At 33.6% G+C, this 23127-nt stretch overlaps 1 protein-coding gene across 1 annotated transcript in view; it reads left to right on the plus strand.

Moving 5' to 3' along the window:
• Nucleotides 1-23127, plus strand: part of LRP1B (LDL receptor related protein 1B) — a 1982574-nt gene that overhangs the window by 1944125 nt on the left and 15322 nt on the right. The window contains 2 exon segments of the mRNA XM_047722477.1: nucleotides 1867-1971; nucleotides 22358-22434. Of these exon segments, the coding sequence (XP_047578433.1) occupies nucleotides 1867-1971; nucleotides 22358-22434 (182 nt within the window).

Here is a 23127-nt window from a genome sequence, read left to right on the forward strand (position 1 = left end):
TGAAATATACACAAATGTCTGTCTTCAATTAAGGATTTAAAGAAGACCTTTAGAAGGAGAAAGAGGCAACATCTTTTATAACTTTTGAAAGCAGGAGTTTAAAAGCAATCATACTTAGAATTTTTTTCTCTTTTAAAAGCTGATATTTGGTGTATAGTTATCTTTTTTGGTAGGAAATCTTTTAATGTATAATGAGCTCTTTTTTTCTCTTTGACATTGTCCTTTTGATAGAACAAGAAACTATAACTTGCTGCTCTTTGATTTTCAAGTAAGCTGGGATGAGGGCAAGGAAAAGTCTCTCAGATCCATTTAACATATAAGACACTAATACCACTATGTATATTTGTCTCACTTTGCATCCATATTCAGATACCTCTAGATTTAAAACATTCTCTATTAAATCTTGGAAATGTTAAACTACTGGTTTCTTCTCCATGTTGGTTCTACATTCATATATATCCATTCTGTAACCAGTACATAGTTGACTCATGGCTTCTGTTCATCTTGAAAATAATTACGATTTTAATATCTAGGCTTTTAAAAAATATCTTTAAATTGAACACCTGGAAAAATGATAGGCCATTTGGTGTATTTCCAGCAGGCTTACCACCTACAAGAGGTGAAATAAATATTCACAGAATAAATTAATTAAGATCACCAACTGATCATAGCAGGAATCTAACCAATCATTGGGAATTACACTTCAATGGATGTAACACAATAGATATCCATCATGGAAAGGATCAAAGTGATCAGTGATATTGTAATCTGATTTATGAGTCAAGCTTGTGACACCTACTGATTACTTCATGGTACCTAGTGCCAACATGATCTCATCATCAGAATAGTGGCATGATCTGTTGTAATTCTGATTTGGGCCAAGGCTTGTATGATTCTATGACCCTACTTCTCATACAAGAGATCTCTTGATAATTTAGAATGTCGATGCACCTTTGTCTGTTCCCCAAACAATTTTCAAAGTCCAATCTAATAGTATTTATTTATGTCAAAATATAACATGGCAAGTAAGAAATTTCTGTGTTTTTCCTATTATTGTTATGCTTGTTTTCCCCCATGCAGCAATAGCCTTAGTGTTTATTCTTATTTCAGACATGTAATATGTTGTAAATTAGAGTTGTTTTCATAAGTTTTCCAAGAAACCCTACCTTGTTACCTTGTTGCCAGACTACATATTGTTCCTAGTACACTACTGTTTATTTTTGCAATGAACATTGCATGATTTTTTTATATGTCAGAGTAAAAAAAATGACATTAATTACAGTACATAATCAAAGAGAAGCAGTGGGACAAAAAGACTACCAGATAACCCTATACTTTCTTATAAAACCTGGAATCTAAAACTCATAACAGTTTTTTTGGACCAGATTTTCCAGTTTACAAGAAATAGCTGAAGCATTTGCTTCCAGAATATTAGATCATGTGGTTTATAATTCACACTGATGTCACCAAGCCCTGGTTATATGAAAAGGGAATAAGATCTTGATGCTAATGTTTCCCTTCAGTGTAAGTGCTAGACATTAAAGCATATTTTTCACACATATATATAGCGGTATTAAAATTTTGTATTAAGCAAATGGGTTGAAAATTTGAAAATTACCAAAAGAAAACATTTATCTGTCATCATTTTGTCAAAAAAAAAAAAATATATATATATATATATATATATATATATATATATATATATATATTTGCCTCCAGGAAGTCTGTCTTTCTGAAAACTTCCTTTTAGCCAGGCATTCCATTACTCCTCTGTGATGAATATTCTCATCTGCAGAGAGTTTATGTCAGCTTTCAACAATAATGATGCCAGTAACAATGAGATTTCTCTCTTCTTTGTTGCTGCAGCTGCACTAATGGAAAGATTGCCTCTAGCTGTCAGTTATGTGATGGCTACTGTTACAATGGTGGCACATGCCAGCTGGACCCTGAGACAAATGTACCTGTGTGTCTGTGAGTATTATAGGATGTTATGGGCATTTTGTGGTATGACTTTGTATGTAATTGGAATCCCTCCTCTATTGTTCTCCTTTCTTGGGGTAATACATTTTATTGGGGGGGCATAATACATTTTAAATGAATGTTTCATGGACATCTCTGATCAAGTATTATTCCTTAGTGACTCATATGCTGCAGAATCTCCTCCCTCATCAATTTACTTGTAATTTCATAAGGAAGAGCTTATTCAATTCTTAGCATCATACCCATTAAAGACATTTATAGATCTTTGAACTTGGAAATGCCAGGGAAAATTACTCTAATTTCATTGACCTTATTCAGATATGGGAAACCCAGGCATAATCATATTTACGCACACTTGGTACTTACAACCATTCTTTCCAAAAGAACTTGTTGTATCTTTTCAAATGTATAATGCTATTTGATGTTTGTATCAGGTGCAGAGTATTGTATTATGTAAGCCTATTAAGGCTGTGTCCACTTTGGAATTCATTAACTTGAATCTGGGTTTCTAAACATTTGGAAAGTGTTGGAGATTCTCTGCTCATGAGAAAAATCTAGAATTTAGTATTTTTCCCTCTGTCCAGAATGGACAACTTGGAATAAAACCATTCCACTTACGTGGTTTCTATTTTGAGTTTTCTTTTATCACTGCTTAACTAGAAGGATGACATCCACATAGGATCCACATCCACGTTCTGTCCCCATCTTGTCAAAGTAGCATGTGATGAGTGTGAATGAGAGAGAAATGAGCATACCTGATGAAGTTTTATTCATATGTTACTATCTCTGTATGAAATAATTTTGAAACATATTTAGGAAAAAAAAATCAGACGCTTTATTTAGCTGTATTTTACTGAAATTCTGCAGATGCTCTGTGGGGTTTAAAAGTCAGCGCTGTGACCAGAAAGAGAACCCTTGTGATCACTACTGTCAGAATGAGGGGATTTGCACTTTAACTGCGTTTAATGAGCCAAGATGCAAGTAGGTTTAACCTTCCACTTACCACTGCGCTTCGTGTGACATCATTTCAGGCCACAGTTCATTGGTTTAAGTCATGAACATCCACATGCATTTCACAGTGTATACTTAATCTCAGGGCTCATCTGTGTCACACACACTTAACCTTTGCTTCGCTCACCGACAAGTGTATGCACCACAGTCAGCTAGAGTGTCTGGAAATATAATGGAGGGAATGAAAAAGCTCATGGAACTGCCTAATAAAAACACATTTGCTAGAATAGTGGCTTTTAATTAAGGAAGTACAGAAGCAGGTGTTTTTAGACTATTGCTATAGTCTGTACTGTATTTGGAATAGTGGCTTTTATTTGGTAACTGACTGTCCATTTCAAGTACTGATGAAATAATACATTATTTGCTTTCCCATATTTTTACGGAGAACACTCTTACCTTAACCAGAAAGATTTCTTCATGGAAGAAATAAGTACATGGTAAAAATTTGGATTCCTAATAGTTTAAATTTTTCTTTTTGTCCATAACAAACAAACTCATTACCTCTGAGAAATTTCAGGGGTCACCTTTGGGGTAACTATCGATGTTCATCACAACGGAAGTAATTTTTGCATTTTGTATCTGAGCTTTAGAGATGGCTTATATGTGACATCGCCCATAATGCCTAGTGTCATAAACAGAGGCCATGACTGGCACCTAATAGCAACCCCAGGGTGGTGTCACAGTGTACTTATTAATGGTCTTTAAGCACAATTGTATTGAAATTCAGATGTTTCATTATCAAAACTCTGTGGTTTTGTACACAAATTATCTATATTGTTATTCAAGAAAATGTCATTCTTTAGATAATACTAAAAAGAAAAAGGAACTGATTAAAGTAAGCACATAGGAAAAAAATGGTATTCTTTCTTTCCTTTTTTTTTTTTCCTGGAAGATATTTGAATATGTCAAACCAATATTCCTACATAAACTACATCCAAAAATAATACTTTAAATGTTAGCCTACAAAATGTATATAAACTGATCTGTTAAGGCATTGATTCACTTCTCAGGTCACACTCGGATTTGTATCTTGTTTAACTGAAGACAGAGGAGACTCTTTTTCAGTTCTACCTCAACCTGGCTCCACCCAAAATTCCTGCAGCCATTCGGCAAATATTTATAGACCCTGAAAGTGTGCTAAATCCTAGACAAGTGAAGATGAATTAAATTAAAACCCACCATCAAGAAGCCCATTAATTAATGGGGTGAAAAATTTATAAACAACAACTTAACCTATAATAATGTAGGTGTGAACACAGGAAAAAAGAGAGGGCAATAAAGTCATAGCAGAGCAAGTGATTTGTTAACAGAAATGGAAGGTTTATAAAATGGTGATTTTTTGTGGTTCACATAATTCATGAAGTTCAATGAGGTTGGGAAGAGCGTTCTGAAAAGAAAGAAAGAATAATATAAGCAAAGACATGGATGTGAGACTTAGTGGCCTATTTGCAGAAGTATGAGTGACTGTATATAATAGACTGAAGGGTGACTGTAGTTGGGAAGGGGAGGGGTGTGAAGACATAAAACTGAAATGGTAAATTAGAATCCTATTTATGCCAAAGTTAGAGGATTACATAGGATCCCAAAAAGGATGAATAGCCAGAGATCAGAGATCTGAGCTGAAGGAGTTGGCTTTTGAAGGTGATGCTCATTGGCATGTGGGGAGAGCCCTGGAGATCAGCTGCTGGGACTCCACATGAGAAGATTTGGCACCACTTCAGGAGAAAAGTGACAAGTGCTTGAGCCTGCATAGGGCAACTGGAGGGTAGAAGAGCAAGGGAAAGAAATTCATGGATATTTCAGAGTTAATAAGTCCAGAGTGATCCTTGGCTAAACACTGATGTAGGTACTCATGATACTTCATGTTTGGGACAACAGTAATGCCTGTTCTGGGGCCCAGTCTTCATTATTCTTGCCCCTCTTCATTATGTCCAGGCAAAGTATCCATAACATTTCAGACCAACCCTCCTTCCTCCCCATAAATAGGTCTAGGAACATGTCTGCCGAGAGAATGCTCCTGTGTCCCCAGAATCGATATCTCTCATGGGAGTAGCAGCCTGCAATAATGTTCTCTTCCACTTTTTACTCTTACCAAGTATCATCAGGGGCACCCAGCCCCTGATTATCACCTTTCAAGGTGATAATAAGCCTACTTCATAAGTTCAGTGAGGAAAAATAAATTAATTGGAAAGGTTTAAAACAAAAACATTTTACTTTTGTGTATGTTTGTTGTTATCTCTATATGCATTTGGTTTTATGAAATTTTGTCTGCGCCTTTGTTTTTTAAAACCTAAAATTTATTCTGATGGTAGCAGTAATGCTTAGTGAATCCCTCAAATAACTTAATCTATAAAAGAAGCATAGGAGAGTTATTGATATTCTGCTATCATCCATTCATTAATCCATTTGCCAAATGTTTATTGATAACATAAGATGAATGAGACCCTGTGTAAATTTGGAAGAATAATTAGTAAGAGCTAAAACTGACTTAGCAAATACTTTCTACCAAACACTATGTTAGGCACTTTACATATTTTATGTAAAGTTAGGATATTATGATGTTATCATCATCATCATCATCATCATGTAATTATTATCCCCATTTCACAGATGATAACTCTGAAGTTACATACTAGGAAGCTAAGGATACCTGAGACTCCGATGATACTTGCTTGGTTCTGAAGTTCATGCCCCAGTTGTAACTCTTACTCTGTACTACTTTCTTTACACTCTACTAACTCCAATGTGGATTTTCCTTTGAAGAATTTAAAATTTATCTTGGTAGATGAATGGATTTAAAAACCTTAAAATTCCATTTGACAATTGTTAAGTGGGTGATGTGTGTTAAGGAAGGCATTTGTAATGAGGACTGGGTGTTATATGTAAGTGATTAATCACTAAATTCTACTTCTGAAACCAGTATTACACTATACATTATCTAACTGGAAGTTAAATAAAAAATTTAAAACAAACAAACAAAGAAATGTAACCAAAGTATTATAGGAAAATATCTCAATGGAGATCAATTAGTGATTACTTATTGGGGAGAGAAAAATTTTATAGATGAAGTGATATTTTCATAGTATTTTGAAAAAAAAAAGTGTAGTATTTATATAGATGGGAAATGACTAAAAACCCTTCTTGAAAGAGGAAGAGAATAGTTCTGAATAATGTTGAATATTCAGAATAGGTCTGAATATGTTGTTGAGAACAGAACATAGCCTACATGGCAAACTGGGAAGAGAGAAGAAGAGAGAGAGATGTTGGGGTCAATTGATGAAGTATATGTTATGCCACGACACAAGAGTGGGTTTACAGAAAGAAAAGTAGAGGATTAAGGATCTAGGAAATACCACTGTTTGATTCTGTGTTACAAAGGAATCAGCAGAAGCAAATGAGAAAAAATTAAAATTGGGGGGAAATTGTCCAAGAGTAGATTCCTCCAAGTCAAAGGAGTAGAGAGTGTAAAAGAATTTGAAAAGAAAGAAAAGAAAAAAGAAAAGAATATAGATCAACTCTAGATAGTTTAAGGGGGATAAAAATTATAAATTTTGGTTTATTGGATTTTGCCATTGGATGGCCATTAAGGGAGATGTTTTGAAAGCTCTATATGACAGGGGAATATTAAGCCCTTGGGATATCTTTCTAGTGGTTGATTTTCCTTATAAGGGGAGCTTTTTGGAAACATGGATTTCAGCCTCAGATTTCAATTGGTAGAGGCCATGTATCTTTAATGAAAAGATAGTATGTACTAGTTTATCTAAAAGCCTTACAGGAAATAAAAAATTGATTTAAGAGCTAAGATATAGTGCTTGCTTTTGTTTGTTGGTAGTACATTTCTTTTTTTCATAGAGTGGAAATCTATTTGAATGTGCAGAGCTTATACACATTTGGAAAGTCTATAAAGTATTCAGATCTATGAAGGAGACAGATTTTTTTTTCCATATAGAAATTTTATTACTGTATCCTTCAATTTAAGGAATAGATTTGTTCTTTGAAAGCCTTCACTTTCGTCTCTTGATGGCCATTTTCTCTTATTACTATATGTGGAGGGAAAAGAAAACTCCACAGAAAAGCCTAGACAAACACAAAATCTAGGAATTTTTTATGCTTATTTGATAAAAATTTTGATATTTTTTAAAGTAAGTACATCACATTATGTTAAAACCAAAATTAAAAAAAAATCTGATGCATGTATTTTGACAGTATTTGGACTGCTTTTAATTTTTGTTATAAGGGTTAGAAACTATTAATACTGTGAAGAACTACTCAACTCAGTATCAAGTTAATAGTGTATTCCTACTTGTAAAATATCTTATTAGGGCCAGACTTTTATTTATATTGGATTTAACTATCTTTAAAACATAGACTTATTTCCAGCATTGTCTCCCAGCAATATTTAGAGTACATTTCATCTTCCAATAATAAAATCATGTTTGTAGCATTCTGAACAGCATTCCATGTCAACATATGTAATTAGATGCTTTTATTCTTAATTGTTGTCCAGTGTTCCATTGTCTGCATTTTTCCTGTTTTATTTAATCAACCATGTATCATTCAGTTATTAGGTATGTGGTTTTGTTTTTGTGTTGTGTTCTTTTGTTAACTTTTTTCCAAGGATAAAAACATGTATGCAACTATCTTTGTACGTTCTCAATAGTTTTCTAGGATTAACACCCAGAAGTGGAAATATTGGGTCCAAAAGTATAGACTTTATGAATGAAACTAGCTATGATTTTTGAGAAATTGACTAATGACTCTTTGTGTTACATTTCCCTTGTCTATAAAGTGATGTTTGGACTAAGTGTTCACTTATATTAAGTCTATATGGCACAATATATTTAAATCTGAGTCCAATCTGATTTTTGTTGTTGTTGTTTGCAATCAGGTTTAAAATTGTGTTGGAGTCACAACCACAGATACAAATTCTCTCCCAAATCCTTCTAAGATACATATGAAGACACCGAAAAGACTAAATTTCCATTAGCAGCAATATTAAGAATAATAGAAAATCTGTTCATACTAGAATCCCAGGTGTCTGACCCTTGATTGGTTCATATTTTACCCTTTTAGAGAACAAATATACTGTCAGTCTTCTCTTCCTATACCCATTCATCAACAACCATTTATTGGGCACCTACTATAAACCAGACAACATCCTAGGCACTAAAGGGTTTATCGGTGAACAAACACAATAATATTTGACTTGCATAGCTTAAAGGCAAATGGTTGTCTATTATTGGTTGAATTTGGGTGATATTTACTTTTTTAAAATAGTAATCTGTGTAATTTGTATTCTTTTCCAAGAAGAGAAGAGAAAAGGCAGTTTTTAAAAATATTTGTGTCGTCTGAAAAGGGAGAACCAAAAAGATCTCTAATAGTGCATTGCTTCTGAAATCATATCAATTCAGGCAATGACTGTTTTCAAAATGGCAAAACTCCAAGACATTTCTTATAATATATATTATTTCTTTTTGCCCATAACAAGAACAATTCTCCATTTGGTCAAAACAAGATGACAATGTTAGTTTTTATGTTTTACTTCTTCATTTCAAACAAAAGCTAAAAATAACATACTATGAGAATTTTCCCCCAATCTAATACTTTTTCCTTTTTTTCTTTTTGGTTTTGTTAGATTTATATGGGTATCTGTTTTTCGTTCATCTTTTTTTTTTAGGAAAAATGGTTTTCCATGAAATTATCTCCTTTCTTTGATCATGTGTGTATGAGAATATCTGTGCGCTTACATTGCTCATACTCCTCTCTGACATTCCATATTTTATGGATGGAATTGACCTCTCATCTTTGTGTGGCCTTTGGACATGGAACATATTTCTATGAAATTGGCCTGGGAATGCTGCCTGTTGTACACTCCATGGCCCCTTTAAATTTATATGTCTGTTTCTCTCTGGTAGTTTGTAAATTCTTTCAAGTAAGAAGTTGTGTATGAGTTATCTATTTTGCCCCTATAGCTAGTATACATTCTGCATGTAGTATGTTCTTAGCTAATGTTGCTAAAAAATAGTATCCTGGTGCCTTTTTGTACTGTGAGATCTGACAGCCTGTGATATTACTATCATCATAGTAATACCACTCTTACTTTGTTATTAAATTTTCAAAAATTTAAGAGGGTTAAGAGTCAGAAAAAATAGAAAAGTGATTGATTTTATCATAATTTCCATCTAATGCTACCCTGGGGTGTTTCCTGAATGCTCTGAAACTCAGGTTAAATGGTTCTCTATAAAAACTAAATAAGCTTAATTAGCCATCTTAACTTATTGAAGAACATAATTTTATTTGTTTTTGTTCTCTCTTCTCCTTGCCTTTTGATGTTTATTGTTTTTAGTCTGGAAATCTCTACCAAAAATGGACAGGGAAGAAGAGGAAAGTCAGGTGTATATAGCCCCTGCCCTCGAGGGACTCTGAGTCTATTTGAGGGAAGACATTAAGGGAAGAAGGAATATGGCAGGGGCTCTGGGGATTGTAGCTGGGCAAGTAAATTATGCTTATAAAGGAGCATTGAACAATAATATTACACAGTAAAATAATTCTGAGGAACATAGAATGGCTAGCTAGAAATTGAAATCCATTCCATTAGCAATAGGGGAACACTGACAATGTTTGAAATACGGAGTATCATGATCATCTGAATGTTTCAGAAAGGTCTTGATGACGTAGTGCTCTGCCGGAACAAGAAGCCATGGCAAAACTCCAAGACATTTCTTATAATATATATTATTTCTTTTTGCCCGTAACAAGAACAATTCTCCATTTGGTCAAAACAAGATGGAAAAAAAGAGATTTAAAAAATGAATCCCAGTTTGTAATGAAAAGGAAATTAAAAATGGCTTTTTAAAAGTGGTTTGTGGTAAACAAGGTGCACAAGAACCAAGTGATAGAGGACATCTTATCTTGGGGATTGCAGTCTGTTTTGCTTGCTTAGTTTTTTCTCCTTTGGTTCCTTTGTCATCTTAATATGGAAATGCTCATAGCATGCACTTTCTAAAATTGTTCTAAGGATTAATAAATATAATATATATAAAGAACATAGAGTATTGTTCTTCAACATAAACTTTAAAAAAAATTAAAAAGGAAAATATGTTTTTATTATTTTATTATTATTATTATTTTTTAATTTATTTGACAGAAATCACAAGTAGGCAGAGAGGCAGGCAGAGAGAGAGGAAGGAAAGCAGGCTCCCTGCTGAGCAGAGAGCCCGATGCGGGGCTTGATTCCAGAACCCTGGGATCATGACCTGAGCTGAAAGCAGAGGCTTTAAACCACTGAGCCACCCAGATGCCCCTAAAAAGGAAAATCTTAAAACCGATGTAATACACCAGACATAAATGATCAGAACCTGGTATAATTTGGGCTTCTAGGAGTCTGAAGATGAAAAATAAAGTGCAGGTATTTTTGTTCGTTTGTTTGTTTTGGTTTGGTTTGTTTTTTTAAGTGCTTGTTATTGAAAATGAGGTGATATGTGGCATAAAGAAAAGAGGAGTAGTCCAAGGAGAGTTAGTAGGAGGGGAATTACATTAAGTAAAACCTAGCTCCAGTCCTATTGAGAAAAAAAGGACAGTAGGGGGCACCTGCTTGGCTCAGTGGGTTAAGCCTCTGCCTTTGGCTCAGGTCATGATCTCAGGGTCCTGGGATTGAGTCCCACATTGGGCTCTCCGCTTGGCAGGGTGCCTGCTTCCTCTGCTCTCTCTGCCTGCCTCTCTGCCTACTTGTGATCTATCTCTCTCTCTGTCAAATAAATAAATAAAATCTTAAAAAAAAAAAAAAGACAGTAGGTGTGCCCTAATTTGCCTTAGAAAACACACAGAGGAAGTCACTTTCTAAACATTTGTAAAACAGGTTTTAAATGCAGAAGGATGCAAAACAAATATATAAATACCAAAGGGACATTCATTAAGAGAAAGATCTGCATTAGGCCTTTTGTCATTTTCTTTGGTTTTGTGATTGTTCCAATCTAATTATTTTATTAAAAGTTCAGCATTATTTTCTAAGTTCTTAGGGTGAGAGAAACACATAAGGAAATGTACAGGTACTACAGAAGCCTTTGTCTGGACTTGTGGGAAGAGGATAATGAATGAGTTCTGTTTCTGTCACAGATTTGAAAGATAGGAATTATTCTCTACTTCTCTACATTCCAGCTAATTAAGGCCTTAGTTTCTCAAAATACTGGCCTTGCAGAAAGGAGACTGCACTGTTTGCTCTTCCCCAGTCTTGCTGTCAAGCTGAGCAGCACTACTGCATGTGGACCAGCGACCTTGTGGCCCCATGGAGAATATTTGAGAAGAGCCCAAAGAACTTGTCATGAGTGATTTCAAACAGATCACAACTTTTCAGCAGGGGTATTAAGCAATTCAACTTTAGTGGCCTGTATTGTCCCCATTTCAAGAGTCAGGTCATTGCACGTTCCTTATTTGCTTTCCTGCCCCTTGGCATATTTTCAAAGCAGAAAATATGAGATGTGCTTGTCTTTTGGAGTAGTAAAGGCAAAGAGAAGCTGTGACATCAATATCTATCCTTTATGATCCCAGGTAACAAGCTGTAGCTCATCCTGACTTTCACATGCTAGTCGTGCTGAGGGGAAAACACGCAATACAGATATCACATCTTTCTGTGCAAATTTTAAGTCCAGCTTTTGCTTTGAGAGTATAGTGGCACTGCTTAACAGAGAACATTTATTACAGAGTTACATATATGGGGTGGCTATTGTTATAAAGCTTTGATGTTGTCACATTATCTTCCCTTGATTTGGAGACATATAATCATATATGTGACTTCATATAATCAACAAATCAGAATAAACAAAGAAACCAAGCACAATATAACTACATAATATTTTCATTTGTTAATGCTACCTCTTTAACAATTTAAATTTTTTCCTCTCTATTTAGACTGCTTTCCCTAGATTTTATTGTTATAGAAAATAATCATAATTTCAGATGCTTTTAACTACAGAGATTTATTTCTTGCTCATACTCCATGCTGGAACAAGTCAAAAAACTGTATCAGTCAGCCTTCGACCTAGTACCTGATCCCAAACTAATTTTATACACTTACAAGAAAAGGATCAGGCACATACAGTTTAACTAGCAACACTGATTTAAGGGTAAAAAAATAAAGATTCTTCATACTATCATTATTCAAGAAAATACGTTCTTTCTCCTATTTCATAGTAAGTTAGTAACAGAAAGAAGTCATTATGTTAAAGGAGTTTAAAGCCTTAAGCTAATACTTCTTCCAGTGAGCATTACAAATAAGAAATTACAATTATATAGATATTGGCATGATATATACAGTCTTTAAATTTAATAATTTAATATTCATAATATCATCATTTGAATGATGATACAATTTATATTGTATATAAATTTTATATACAACATTATGTCATTTAATCTCCCAGGGAAGGTTTTTGTTTTTATCTTTGTTTTTTTTTTAGCTTCTATAATTATCAATTTACCTCCTCCCCCCACCCCCAAAAAAAGAAGTGAAAAAGGAAAAATCTTTTGAGGCAGTAAATGGAAAACATAAAAAATAGAAAGGTAGCATATAAAGTAAAAAAGGAAGTGGATTTAAGAGGAAAACAAAGGTAACGTCATACGAGACTGTATCTGCAGACAATGTGTGGCAAAGCAGGAAGTATCGCTCACTCACTCTCTCCGTTTTTATAAACTAAAAACTGAAATGGATGAATTGCCGAAGGATACATCCTTTTTGTGAGGAGGGGAGACTAGATTACAATAGAGGTCTGTCTGATTCCCAAATTTACCCATGCTGTTTGTGTCCCAGCATACATTTTAGTTTCAGACAACAGTTTAAATTAATTGATTGAATTAAATTACATTTAATTTAATACCAATAACTGGTTTCCATGCCAAAGTATTCATCAAACACTTTTATAATTTTTGTCATAGAAGGAAAAACATTTATTTATTGTCTGTATCCTGAGACAAGAACTGAATTATTACACAATTTATATCATTGAATAAGCAAAAATTTTACATGCCCAAGTTGCTAGAATGTGATCACCTGAGTTTATGGAGGGAAGAATTAATAAATGAAAGGGGGAAGTGCGGAAAGAAGGAAGCAAAAAGAAAGAAGGAAGAAAATATTTGCCTATTATTGTGGTTCTTACATATAAAGTGTTTCCCGTGGTGGATCAGTATTACTTTCAGTGAGAAATGGCTGATTGGTAACCAGCTGAAAGCATATTCTTACGAATGGTGCTGTATATTCTTCATAGAATGAGTACGGCACATATATCTCTATATGTGTGTATTTGTATGTGTTCAACCATGCATCCTCCATGACTCATGAGTTCATTCATTCATTTTGTCAGATGGCAAATATTGATTAACCGGATATACACATTGACTATGTGCCAAGATGTCTCAAGAAATGAGAGAATACAAAGATGAGTAATAATCTCCACCTTAAGTTAATCACAGTCTAGCATAATTATGGGCAAATGCATACTTAGATATTCATGAATGCGTATATAGAGAACAAAAAATAGAAGGTACCCTATTTATGATTACATGTTGATCAAATGCATAAAAATATTTAGAACTACCCCCAAATGGCAGTATTATCCATAGTGAAAAATACTACCATAATACTGTGTAGCATTTTAGATTTATTGAAGACATTTTTCTCTACTTCCTGAATCAATTTTTAGCCCATTGCTTGCATAAACCTTCTCACCTTGAGTCAGAAAAGTAATCTAACACTTGGATTAGGAAAGAAATGTGTGTTAATGGGCATCTTTTGTTCTAAAACTTCCTATATTTCTATCTGCACCATGCTCCTATAAATGTTGAACAAATCTGGTGACTGTTATATGACTAATTAACTTTTATATAGCATACACAAATTTGATAATCATACTGAAGCTTGACTTTAGCAATTAATCTATCTCATATTTCTTTTTTTAATTACTCCTTTTGTTTTAAAACAATTAAATGTAAAAAAAAAATCTTTTGAAAGTTCAGGTCCTAGATTTTAAGGAAGCCTGAAAGGCTGTAATTGGGAAGTTGGTATCTACACTAATACAAGATACTAATACAAGGTCACCTAACAACAAATGGTTGGTGGGAAGTTTTGGTGATAACTTTTGGTAGATATAAGGTAATCTTGTAAGTAGAACAAAGAATATGCTGAAGCACCAGAAAGCACAAGTCCATTTTTATGTCAGAATCATATTTCAGGGATTTAGGTTATAAATCAGCATGACTAACATCAATATCTCAGCTCATGAGCACTGCAATAGAAACTAAATTAAATATTTTTTAGAGAATTAAAGTTATATTGGACTTAAAGATATTCACATACTCAACACGTTGTGATAACACTTTCTGATCTTCCTCCCATTGCCCCAGATTTGCATGGGATTAATTTGTCTTGAACAATACTTAATAGGTGCAGTTGGATATGCCAGACACCCTCATAATAATTTAAGATTTCACATCCTGTACCACAGAAGCCCTAAGAATTAGGAAGGGCCTTCGTGAGGTTGTTTGTTTGTTTGTTTGTTTGTTTTGTTTTTAATAGAAAATTCTGGCAAAGTAGTTACTTTGTGTTCATGGCACTAAGAGAATTCTGCCCGCCATGGTTTGCTGTCTTTTTAAGACAGTTGTGGGATTTGGCCTTTGAACTGAGCAATGTGTACAGAGAGCTCTCTGCTGATATTACAGCATGCATTGTTTTTCCTCTCACCTTTAGCTATAGCATTGTAACCACTGTTTCTAACCTCTGCTTTTATGTCTTCAGTTACATCTACCATATTACTTAATACTAATTTTATAATTATTCCTTTTAGTTTTTATTTGGTGCATGTAATGTATTCAGTGAAGTAGAAATTGTCTATCCACTCTAAAAAAAAACACCTCATGCTTTTTTGATCTGCTCAATAAAATTTTCTGGAGAGTATTTCTAGAGAGTATGTAGATGATAAAAATTTTCCATTATTAGGGATTACTTTTCTTTTCTTTTTTTTTTTTTAGTGTTTATTCAGTCATCATTTCACACTTTGGTAGCCATTTCTGCTCAAGTGGCCTGTGCAGAATTTTATGTTTAAACATTTCTAACTTAAACCACCCAATCTTAGCAAACTTCCTTTTATGGGTAATTACTTGGCAAACTAGATTTCATCTTTTCCTTTATAGTCTTCCTTACTTCTTAAAATAAATCATGTTAAATAATCCATTCTGTTAATTTTATTTCTTTCATGGCCACCTCTTCAATTTCTTATTAATTTTTACTTTTCCTAAAATAATTGTGGGTCAGAGTTTAATATCCATTTTTTTTTTTACTTTATCACTTTAACAATTCTGAGAAACCAAAACTCTTTCTGCCCCAATTCTCTTACTATTAAAGTAAGATTAGTTTTGTCTTACTAATTTTATCAGTGTAAATAACACAATGATTTAATGTAGTGTTTTCAAACTATTATTATAATATGTTCTTATAGAGTAGAATAGAGTATACTTATAAAAACCAACTAAATTCAAGCTTCTACCTTAAGCTTTCTGAAGAAAATAAAACACAGTAATCCCTAGCTGTTGCCATGTAAGAAGTAACAGTTAAATTTCGATTGAGACTAGTATTGCATAAATAGAAATTGTAGTACAAAATCATATGTAAAAAATACCAAACAGGGACGCCTGGGTGGCTCAGTCGGTTAAGTTGCTGCCTTCCGCTCGGGTCATGATCCCGGGGTCCTGGGATTGAGTCCAGCATTGGGCTCCTTGTCCAGCAGGTAGCCTGCTTCTCTCTCTGCCTCTGCGTGTGACTCTGCCTGCTCTCTCTCTGACAATAAATAAATAAGAAATCTTAAAAAAAAAAAAAAACCAATAAGTGAAAAATAGAGTGAATAGTTTTGGAAATTCAAACCTGTACTGAGTAATAATATAGATGAATTTATAGATAATGGATCTTTAAAGGTATATTAGACACATTTACAATATTTTGGAACCAAAATAAAAATGTGAAATTGATATCAAGAAGGATGTAAACACTTTTTAATAATATGTTCCTCATTGTTACTGCTGGAGACATAATGTTAATCATTACTGACCACAGGTCTGAGCCAATATGGTAATTCCTACAATTTTACTACTTAAAAAAATATGTTATTTCCCTTTGTTCAGGAAACATTTTGAGTTTCCTGTTGAGGGACTAGTACTCTCCTGGATATGAAGGACTAAAGAAAGGCATTTCTTCCTACTCCTGCATTGAGTTAGAGGGATCAAGGCATTGTCGTGGAAAACAATAAGAAATAATAACACCACGTTTTATTTCTACCACTTATTAGCTATTTTTTTCTGGCAAATTATTTGAACAAGCACTTCCTCATTTCACACAGTGAATAATTCCAACTCCTAGATTATTATAGAATTGAATAAGAGTATTTTTCATATGAATGTATTTATCCTAAGATCTGGCACAAAGTTAGCAAATGTTAATTGGACCTTATGCAAAATTTCCCATTAAAGTTAGGGTAGGAAATTTTGGGGACATGTTATAAAAAATATGAATCATTATGAATATATGAAATAATTTTAGCTCAGAAAGTTGTGAAACAATAAAAGATTAGTGTTTTCAAAAAAGTGTTTTATGATAAAATTAACAAACAAGTGAATAAATATCTAGATAACTGTCTATATAACATTTTGCAATACTACTGTCTGCAAAGAAAAGGGCACAAAAAGGTACTGTAAGAGTATAGAGATTCAAAGTTAGGAACACCATGCAAAAATAGTCATGAGGTCAACACTGAAAGACTAAAATTTGCCCAATTAATTGGAAAAAATATTTTGCTGACTTTTATTTTTTTTAATTTTCTTTACATAAATATGGAAGTACTAATATATAAATCTGGTGCACAAAATGTAATATTTTTCATTTTTTATTGAATTTCGTGGAGCACAAAGGGATGGATGACACTATGCACGAGTTTTCTAAGGTTTCCTTAATCCCTTTGTGCCTTTTTCCCCCCCGTGAGACTTTCTTTTTCCTTCTAAATGTCTCCGTCTTCATGGTTAATAAGGGCAGCCTAGCACATATAAAGAAGAGGAGAAATTCAATTCCAAATCGCTTTAAGGTTCACCTTTGAATCTTACTTTGGTCAGAAGAGTCCCATGACCTTTAAATTTGATGAAAAGAGGGATTGGATATTAATCACATTATTTTATTTTGAAGTTCTCCCAAAGCAAGTGACTCTAGGCATTTCTACAAAATGACATTTGTGGTCCATGTAAGTTGATACTTGTTACATGGTGAAAGGCAGTATCTCAGATTTTAATACATCTTTAGTGTTCTGTATCTGATAGTTCAATTCTCAATCTGTGCTAATTCAGAGCTAGCATTATTTTAGACAGTTTAAAATTTTTACTAGTCTTCCTAGTAATATCTGCTATACTATTGCCTTTACACAAAGGTATTCCTTTGTGCTATAGAATATTACAATTGAAACAGAGTATATACTAATTATAAAATAATTTCACAAACTTTTAAAGGGCACAGTAAATCAACTAACTACATATTTCATATAGTAACATTCAGATGAGAATTAGTTACCTAAATTAAAAAACTAGCCAGCTTTCTAGTACTATGTAAAGAACTTCTGCCAATATAATTTAATCTTTTGAACAATCATTCTGGGCATGAATATTATTATTTTCATCCTAAAAATTAAAAAAATAAATAATCAAATAATATTTGATATAAGAACAAAGTCTGTGGGACTATAATAATAATTTGTCTCAAATATTTCTTGAAGTGTGATTTATGAATTACTTGCATCAGAATCACTTTGTTAAAGATTTCTGACCCAGGGGCACCTTGGTGCCTCAGTGGGTTAAAGCCTCTGCCTTCGGCTCAGGTCATGATCCCAGTGTCCTGGGATCCAGCCCCGCATCGGGCTCTCTGCTCAGCAGGGAGCCTGCTTCCTCCTCTCTTTCTGCCTGTTTCTGTGTGATCTCCATCTGTCAAATAAATAAATAAAATCTTTAAAAAAAAAAAAGAAAAGAAAAGAAAGATTTCTGACCCAGACTTCAAACTGTTTAATGAAAATCTCTGGTATATGGGACTCGAGAATTTCAGTTTTAGCAACTTTTTTCAGTTTGATAATCATACTTCTGTAGAACATAAATGAAATATCATAAAATATATTTAAGACTTTTATACATATAACTATCATGTAAGTAGAAGAAGAAAACTAGGAAAAAAAATGCAGCACTAAATAATCATTCTTTTTAAGGTCAGTAGCCTTAGAGAGAAGGGAAGAAGTCAAAATTAGTGTGAAATCTATAAAGCTTTACCAGGCAGCTACTGACTTCAAGAAACTGCGAGGAGCCATCAAAAAAGAATGGAATCTTGCCATTTGGAACAACATTGAGGGTATAAAGCTAAGTGAAATAAGTCAATTAGAGAAAGGCAGATACCATATGATCTCACTCATGTGTGTGATTTAAGAAACAAAACAGATGAGCAAAGGAGAAAAGAGAGAGATACACACAAACCAAGAAACAGTCTCTTAACTATAGAGAACGAACTGATGACTACCAGAGAGGAGGTGCGTGGGAGGATGGGAGAAATAGAGGATGGGCATTTAACAGTAGATATATCACGATGGGGGGAAAAAAAAAAGATAACAATAACAACAAAACCCTGCCCAGAACAATATATTTATATGATGATGTAAAAAAAGGATGAAAGATAGCTTAAATAAATAAGTCTCTTTCTACCTCTTTCTCTCTCTCTGTATCCACGTTCCAACAATACTTCGTTAAAATTCACCAAAGTGTTTAAAAAGTTAAATAATTCAAACTGTCATAGAGATAAACATATAAGAAAACAGGGAATTTTGTTGTCTTAAGGTTAAGGATAGTGAAAAATAGCCTATAGAATAAGTGTAAAAGGAATGACATAGAGGTGTTCTGGTAAGAAATAAAAAATGGGGGGGGGTGCTGGTTAACTCAGTCAGTTAAGCATCCAACTTTTGGTTTCTACTCAGGCCATGATATCATGACTCATGAGATAGAGCCTCGAGCTGGGTTCTGCACTCAGCAAGAGTCTGCTTGGATATTCTCTCCCTCTGCCCCAATGGCTGTCTGAGGATGACTGGCAGGGAGCACTGGATTGCAACAGTACAGATTAAAATGACCAGGGCATGGACTATGGATTTTGCTTGAGGAATAATGAAAAAGAGACAGATGCCAGATACTATAGTCAGCATGATAATGCAAATGATTCAGTGAGGAACTGGACAGGAAATTTTGATGATCTTCAGACATTCTTATTGATAAATGCTCTGCCATTAATGGCTTTGATCACTGTAGTTGACTCAGGGTATGAAGATTTATGAATTTCTATAAAGATGGTAAAAATACCTGGTCTTAAATCAACCACTGGAAGAAGAACAACTCACAGAGCAGCAAATGCCTTAAGTAGTCATTTTGTAAGGTAGGCAACAAGAATAATGATTTCTATTTGATTTAATATCTCAAAAGAGATTATTTTTAAAAACTGTAACAAATATGGAACAGTGGAATATATTTTATCTTTGGCCATAAAATAATTGTTTTATAAGGAGTATAGGGAAAATTGCAAGGTGATCATCAGCTGATTAAGATGTATAACTATTAAAAATAATAATTTTTCCCACACAGTCTTTGAGAGTTATTTCCAGTATGTAATAAGTAAAATATTCCCTGAAGATTAGGAATTTAAATGTGGTTCCACAGTTTAAAAGAGAAGGGCTTTATTACCATGAGCAAGTGATTTCTTTTATCCATCATAAATACTAGGTTCCAAGCTATGGATAAAATAGAAAATCAGTACTGTTAACAAATACCACCTGTCCTACCTAAATAATTCCAGAGTTTGGAATTAAGAATTACATTATCCTTATCTTCTTTGTTTAAAAATCTCTCTTTATTCTTTTGGAGTTCTAAAGCCATATTTTTCATAACTTCCTAAAGTACTTAAAATACATGATGTTCATGTCAGAACACAATCTCGTCAATTAGCATTTAATCCTCCCATCTCTGAGCAATTTCATTTTTGGACTTCTCAGCATCTCAGTGTAATGATGAGCCCTGAGGTTCTTACCTCTAGTAATAACATCACAAAATGTATCTCAGGTCATTTCTCTTAACATGAGCCCTGATTTAGGTGTTTTTTTGTTTGTTTGTTTGTTTGTTTGTTTGTTTGGTTTGGTTTGGTTATCAAGGGAGGTAATGTAAAGAGCCACTTTTTATACTTTAATCAGTAATGCAATATGCCTACACAAAAATAACCTTGTATACATAAGCACTATAATAAAATTATTTAAAAGTCAGTATTGTTTTTCCCCCATTGGAATATATAAAATATCCTTAGGAAATCTTGATAAATGTAAAGCTACATAAAACAAAAAGAATTTTGCAATGATCAGAATTCACTCCAATGACATATATACACAATTATCCTAAATACTTTATTTGGAATTATCGGTGAATTGTGTCAAGAATTAGAAACTGTAGGGGCGCCTGGGTGGCTCAGTGGGTTAAGCCGCTGCCTTCGGCTCAGGTCATGATCTCGGGGTCCTGGGATCGAGTCCCACATCGGGCTCTCTGCTCAGCAAGAAGCCTGCTTCCCTCTCTCTCTCTCTCTCTCTGCCTGCCTCTCCGTCTACTTGTGATCTCTCTCTGTCAAATAAATAAATAAAATCTTTAAAAAAAAAAAGAATTAGAAACTGTAAAGAATTGGAACAATTTTCTAGATCATTCATCTGCAAAACCGCAACTGAAGAAAAAAATTATTTTTTTAAATCAATGATTTTATCCATTGTCCCATTTATTATAATTATGTGAAAATATGCTCATTCCATTACTTCATTTCAGGAATGTAGACAGAGTTATTGACCTGGCCTTAAGATTTATTTATCTACTTTAGTGATTTATTGCATTATGGTATATAGTAAATGTGAATAGGAAGTATGTATGTAAGTTTTTTATAAAGAATCTAAACAAAAAGGTAAGATGATGCATAAATGTTGAACTAATAATATATTAATTTTCATTTAAACCATAATTCATACTCATATTTTTATAATATCATTATTAATCAAATAGCTCTATCCTTGAATTATAACATTATTGTAAATTATGCTGACATTAATATATACTTTAATGAAACAAATTTTTGTTTCATGATTTGAGTTCTTCAGTCATGATGACTTTATGAGATTTTGCCCATGTTTTAGGACAGCCAATACCATTCTCACGGATATCCCAAATAATTCACATGCCATCATTGAACCTAGTTCCAACAACAGCTTCCGCTATCTGAATTGGCTATGACAGAATTGGCAGAAACCTTGAAATCGCAGTTATTTAGTTTGGCCACCATGCCCAGAGAGATCTACTTGGAATGGTCTGGAAGCTGTTCTTTCATTGTGTGCAACTATTCTTAATATGGTGGCATTTGACAGTCATTTGAAATAAGAACTGAAGCCAATTAAATGGTCTCTCTGTGGATTTCCTCTGACAGATGCACAGAGGCATCTTGTTTTAGCCAATGGGCATTATTTAAACATAGCTAAAACCATCCCAGCATTTATTTTGATGCATCCAGCTAATTATATGGCTGTGATTTATGTTTGAGTAAAGGATTTTAATCAGATCTCTTATTTCCATCCTCTGCTAGACTTTTCATCATAGTGTCATGGTACCTATATGGGGAAGACAACCTCTCCCACTAAAAATTGGGCACATTGTCTTGATTCTATAGGAATAGAAGTCTGATTTCAAATGGGAATGGACTGCATTTCCTTATCTGTGTTTAGAAGAGTAAAAATTCTGCAGCTTGAACTGAGACAGAGACCATTTGCTGTTTGATGGTTAATTACACTTTGGACATAGAGCAAGAAGGGAAAAAAAAAAATCCCGGAAACTTAATAAAGATGTATTTGCTCAACAGGCAAAGTCAGTTTTTATCATGGCTACTTATAATTTTCAGTACTTCTTAAATTAATTCCCAGTTCTTAATTAAGTTTTCAGGTTTGCTATAAAATCAGCTAAATTTAAGATTTAACATAGGATAAGGAAAATTACTATTAATCTAAATTTTGAAAAAGTATTTCAACAAGTGAAGTCCAGTGGAAGTTACCCTCAGCATACCGGCAATACGCAGGACATTAGCAAAACTAATATTTACAAATCTACCTAATATTTATGAATCTGTGGCTGCTTCTCCATTTCATCTGGTTGAAGTTACTACTTAGCAGATTTGTGAGTTTTGTTATGAACTAATTCTTCTTCTTCTTCTTCCTCTTCTTCTTCTTCTTCTTCTTTTAAATTTTTCTAGATGCTCCACCAACTGGTCAGGCACACAGTGTGAGAGACCAGCCCCAAAGAGCAGCAAGTCTGATCATATTAACACAAGTAAGTTCTTCAGGTTAACACCTTAGGTGCTCTGTATGGTACAGAAATCATTTTTCATGCCATTACTGGGGGACTTGAGTCTTGGAAAATCTCCTTCATGGAATTTTTCAGGAAATACATTGCAATCCAGGTTGTTTTGGAAAAGATGGTGCACTGAGTTCACCTGGTGACAAGATCCAGCATTCACGTGCTAATTTAGGCAGCAAGAGTTCAAACTCTGGCAGTTTTCAGATGGCACATCTGCAAATCTAGCATAATCTTTTCTGGGGAAATGTACATCAGCTACAAAGGCTTCATATACCACAATGGATATGAGAATGCTCCAGGAAAAAAAGTAATTTCATATTTTAATTAGAGAAAAGTGTATTTTCTTGAATTGAATTTCAGTATGTTGTAAAGCAGACTTTACTGGTTAGTCTTAAAGAAAAGTATATTAACAAGCAAATCTTAATCAGGATCACGGTTGATTTATTGTTTCTTTGTCTTCAAAATATTTGTTTTGAAGTGTATTAAAATATTAAAACATTTTGAAGTGTATTAAAATATTAAAACATTTTGCAAATCTTTCTTTGTGCAGCTGTAGTCTTAGGACAGATCATTGATATGAAAGTCCATCTACATCATCATTGTGTGTCTATGTGTAGATTTTTAACAATTCTAAACAATTTTATAAAGATTTTCAAAATGAGGGGT

The sequence above is a fragment of the Lutra lutra genome, chromosome 3 (assembly GCF_902655055.1).
Source record: "Lutra lutra chromosome 3, mLutLut1.2, whole genome shotgun sequence".
In the NCBI taxonomy this organism is placed as follows: domain Eukaryota; kingdom Metazoa; phylum Chordata; class Mammalia; order Carnivora; family Mustelidae; genus Lutra; species Lutra lutra.